Genomic DNA, 5000 nt, shown 5'->3' on the forward strand with positions numbered 1-5000 from the left:
GCAAATTCGTAACATATCATACGAATTGTAATTTGTATCATATTATACGAAATGGGTGGTGGACATCCAGAAATGAATACATACTATGTGAGATGTAACATAGCATACTAAATGTCTAGGCTTTACATACAGAATAATACAAAATGCTCTGAGACCAGGTTGTGTTGGGGGTTTCACTGATAACCCCACTCTGGGGAGAGTAGAGGAACAAACACACACACACACTAATATGCAAACACACAGGCGAACACAAGCATACATGCACGTAGAAGCAAGCAGAGTACCCACTCTTCGGAAAAGAGACAAATTAAGACGGCTAGAATCAGATACCCACAATGCCCTGTAGGCGTACGCAGCAGACTGCATGCCAGCGAGGTGGTGGGGATGGAGTCAGTGTGTGTGTGTGTGCGTGTGTGGCTGTGATGGAGTTTTTTGTTTGGAGCATCCAGAAGCCCTTAGGGTGTCATTACTTCTGTTGCTGAATGAAATAGCTTCAATCTACATAGTGGCCAAGTGTGTGTGTGTGTGTGTGTGTGTGTGTGTGTGTGTTATCATTGTGTGTTATCAAGTGTGTTACCATGGTGACAGATGTTGTTATAAGCAGTAGGCAACAGATTCACTTAATTTATATGATCCTTATGAACAGTAGTGTGGTGTTTTGCTGCTAATATTAATTGTAGTAAAGGATTGATGTAAACTACTATAACTCTATCTATCTCTCTCTCTCTCTCGCTCTCTCTTTCTCTGTCTCTCTCTCGCTCTCACTCTCTGTCTCTCTCTCTCTCTGTCTCTCTCGCTCTCGCTCTCTGTCTCTCGCTCTCTCTCTCTCTCTCGCTCTCGCTCTCTGTCTCTCTCGCTCTCTCTTTTTCTCTCGCCCTCTCTGTCTCTCTCTGTCTCTCTCTCTCTCTCTCTCTCTCTCTCTCTCTCATATATATATATATATATCTCTCCCTACAGCGTCTGGTGGAGGCAGCAGAGGAGGCACACCTGCAACATGAAGATGACCCAGACCTACAGGTATGTGACAGTAGAATATATGCTAGCTCCCAGAGCAAGTGCTTTAGCTTCGTGGGCTAACACGGTCCTGTGCTGCACAGGTGATCTACGGTTCAACATGTTATTAACATGAATATGACGACCAGAGGAATTGTGTTCTACTGTATGTGATTGAAATAGTGTTGGACCACATAAATAGTTATCATATAGGAGAGTGTTTCGAAGATCCACAAACTAAATGGCCCAGAAGATGACAGGCACCACATAGCCACAGCTAGATAGCTTAGTTTAAATGCAGGAAGGGCAGGAAGAGAGGGAAAAGCATTAGCAATTTCATTCATGTCCGTTTCACTTCACTGGCTAACCCTCTTTTCCCTTCTAAAAATACACCTCAGGGTGCAAGCCCAGAAAGACCCATAATCTGGCCATGTGTCTTGCCACTTTCAAATTAAACCTCTCGTAGATATAATGCACACACACACACACACACACACACACACACACACACACACACACACACACACATACACACACACACACACACACACACACACACACACACACACACACACACACACACACACACACACACACACACACACACACACACACACACAAACACACACACACACAGAGACAAGAGCATGCAGAAATAGACTCAGACATATCTGCATACTCAGTCCAACACAGCTTTTTCTCTACCTCAGTTATGCTTCAAATCCATTTGAGCGGCTTTAGCAGAGAGAGAGCAACTTTAGCATGTGTGCAAGTGTACGAGTGTGTGCTTGTGTGTGTGTGTGTGTGTGTGTGTCGAGGGGATTGGATTGAAGGGCGAGGTGAATTGAATTTCCAATTGAAGGATTACAAATAGTTTTCAGTTTTTGGGGGGATTTTTTCACGCAATATGCCCAAATTTTTCACATTTGTGTTTTTTAATCAGAAATGATTGCTTATTGGTGCCTTCATGTGTGTACAATATTATTGTTCTCAGATTTTTTAAATCATAGATTATAGTTATGTATGGAAATGTTTTCATTTTGTAAAACGCTATATATTCATTGTTTAGCAGGAATGGAATGTTCGTATCCTGTATATTTGACTGTGATATGTGGTTAATTCACCTCGCTATTTTAATGCACTTACTGTAAGTCACTTTAGATAAGAGCATCTGCTAAAAGATACAATGATTTACATACAGATCTCATATCACTGTATTCAATTATTACTACAAAAATGTGTTTAAATGTGTTGTTTGTACAGTTCTTTATTAAACATGTACTTATTTGTTACATTTAACTGTAAAACCTAACAGTACTACTTATTTCCCTGAGAGGGAGGCCAATATATAGCATTTTGCAAAAACAAAAGTGATTGATTTTAAACAAATGTTATAGAACATCCCCAAGCCATGATTGTGAAAAAACACCAATATCTTACAGAATTTCTTTAAACAATAAAAGCTAATTCACCAATATTTCTGAAAATGGATATATACTGCACTGTAGTGTTTAGGAATTCAACTCTTCAATTCATCTCCTATATTGAAATCTACACTGATCCTGGTCTCTTAACACTGACCCTGGTCTCTTAACACTGACCCTGGTCTCTTAACACTGACCCTGGTCTCTTAACACTGACCCTGGTCTCTTAACACTGACCCTGGTCTCTTAACACTGACCCTGGTCTCTTAACACTGACCCTGGTCTCTTAACACTGACCCTGGTCTCTTAACACTGATCCTGGTCTCTTAACACTGACCCTGGTCTCTTAACACTGACCCTGGTCTCTTAACACTGACCCTGGTCTCTTAACACTGACCCTGGTCTTTTAACACTGACCCTGGTCTCAACACTGACCCTGATGTTTTAACACTGACCCTGGTCTCTTAACACTGACCCTGGTCTCTTAACACTGACCCTGGTCTCTTAACACTGACCCTGGTCTCTCAACACGGACCCTGGTCTCTTAACACTGACCCTGGTCTCTTAATATTGACCAGTCTTTTAACACTGACCCAGGCATTGCTCCCCTCTTACCTGTGTCAGCAGGTCCCCCTTCATTTTACAGAAGCAAAACAATTAGGCATTTAAGGGCTTTGTTGATGTTGTCCACCAGATTATTTCATTAATGTGTTTGGATAGTCCTCTCAGTGTCTGTATCAGTAATGTTTGGTTAGTCCTCTCAGTGTCTGTATCAGTAATGTTTGGTTAGTCCTCTCAGTGTCTGTATCAGTAATGTTTGGTTAGTCCTCTCCGTGTCTGTATCAGTAATGTTTGGTTAGTCCTCTCAGTGTATGTATCAGTAATGTTTGGTTAGTCCTCTCAGTGTCTGTATCAGTAATGTTTGGTTAGTCCTCTCAGTGTCTGTATCAGTAATGTTTGGTTAGTCCTCTCAGTGTCTGTATCAGTAATGTTTGGTTAGTCCTCTCAGTGTCTGTATCAGTAATGTTTGGTTAGTCCTCTCAGTGTCTGTATCAGTAATGTTTGGTTAGTCCTCTCAGTGTCTGTATCAGTAATGTTTGGTTAGTCCTCTCAGTGTCTGTATCAGTAATGTTTGGTTAGTCCTCTCAGTGTCTGTATCATTAATGTTTGGTTAGTCCTCTCAGTGTCTGTATCAGTAATGTTTGGTTAGTCCTCTCAGTGTCTGTATCAGTAATGTTTGGTTAGTCCTCTCAGTGTCTGTATCAGTAATGTTTGGTTAGTCCTCTCAGTGTCTGTATCAGTAATGTTTGGTTAGTCCTCTCAGTGTCTGTATCATTAATGTTTGGTTAGTCCTCTCAGTGTCTGTATCAGTAATGTTTGGTTAGTCCTCTCAGTGTCTGTATCAGTAATGTTTGGTTAGTCCTCTCAGTGTCTGTATCAGTAATGTTTGGTTAGTCCTCTCAGTGTCTGTATCAGTAATGTTTGGTTAGTCCTCTCAGTGTCTGTATCAGTAATGTTTGGTTAGTCCTCTCAGTGTCTGTCATTAATGTTTGGTTAGTACTCTCAGTGTCCGTATCAGTAATGTTTGGTTAGTCCTCTCAGTGTCTGTATCAGTAATGTTTAGTTAGTTCTCTCAGTGTCCGTATCAGTAATGTTTGGTTAGTCCTCTCAGTGTCCGTATCAGTAATGTTTGGTTAGTCCTCTCAGTGTCTGTATCAGTAATGTTTGGTTAGTCCTCTCAGTGTCTGTATCAGTGAGTGTGATGGGTCTCAGGCTGTTAGTGTCGAGGGCAGCAGCAGTAGTTTATGGGTGTAATTATTTGGCAGAGATGAGCTCAGTAAAGTGAGGACTGTTGTTTCAGTTTATTGACAGGGCTATAGGTTTGATAGTATGGCTCTCCCTCTCGCAGTACGCGTTGGAAACAGTAAAAAAAAACAACTGACTTGCTACTCCCCCATGGACATTCTTTATCCTGCTGCCCCCCCCCCCCCCTTCTACTCTCTCTATGGACATTCCCACACACCTTTAACTCTCACTGACCTTACCTGCTACTCCCCCATGGACATTCCACCCCCTAACAGTTTTTACTCTGCCCCCACCCCAACGACATTCCTCCCTGTTGCAGTTGTTAATATGTATATTATTACTTTTTTGTTTTTATTTCACTCAATGGTCATTCTGCTGCTCCCCCTGTGGTCATTCCCCCCTACCCCTCAATGGTCATTCTGCTGTTCCCCCTGTGGTCATTCTGCTGCTCCCCCTGTGGTCATTCCCCCCACTCCCTCAATGGTCATTCTGCTGTTCCCCTGTGGTCATTCCCCCCACCCCCTCAATGGTCATTCTGCTGCTCCCCCTGTGGTCATTCTGCTGCTCCCCCTGTGGTCATTCCCCCCACTCCCTCAATGGTCATTCTGCTGTTCCCCTGTGGTCATTCCCCCCACTCCCTCAATGGTCATTCTGCTGTTCCCCTGTGGTCATTCCCCCCACTCCCTCAATGGTCATTCTGCTACTCCCCTGTGGTCATTCCCCCCACTCCCTCAATGGTCATTCTGCTACTCCCCTGTGGTCTTTCCCCCCACCCCC

General features: G+C 43.0%; 1 protein-coding gene across 1 annotated transcript in view; it reads left to right on the top strand.

The window, feature by feature from the left end:
- The window catches only part of cacna2d3a (calcium voltage-gated channel auxiliary subunit alpha2delta 3a), a 324461-nt gene that overhangs the window by 76935 nt on the left and 242526 nt on the right, over positions 1 to 5000 (top strand). The window contains exon 4 of the mRNA XM_036947559.2: positions 958 to 1017. Within this exon, the coding sequence (XP_036803454.1) occupies positions 958 to 1017 (60 nt within the window). The remainder of the gene's footprint in view (positions 1 to 957; positions 1018 to 5000) is intronic.

The sequence above is a fragment of the Oncorhynchus mykiss genome, chromosome 16, assembly GCF_057628025.1.
Source record: "Oncorhynchus mykiss isolate SJ-2025 chromosome 16, ASM5762802v1, whole genome shotgun sequence".
Lineage (NCBI taxonomy): Eukaryota > Metazoa > Chordata > Actinopteri > Salmoniformes > Salmonidae > Oncorhynchus > Oncorhynchus mykiss.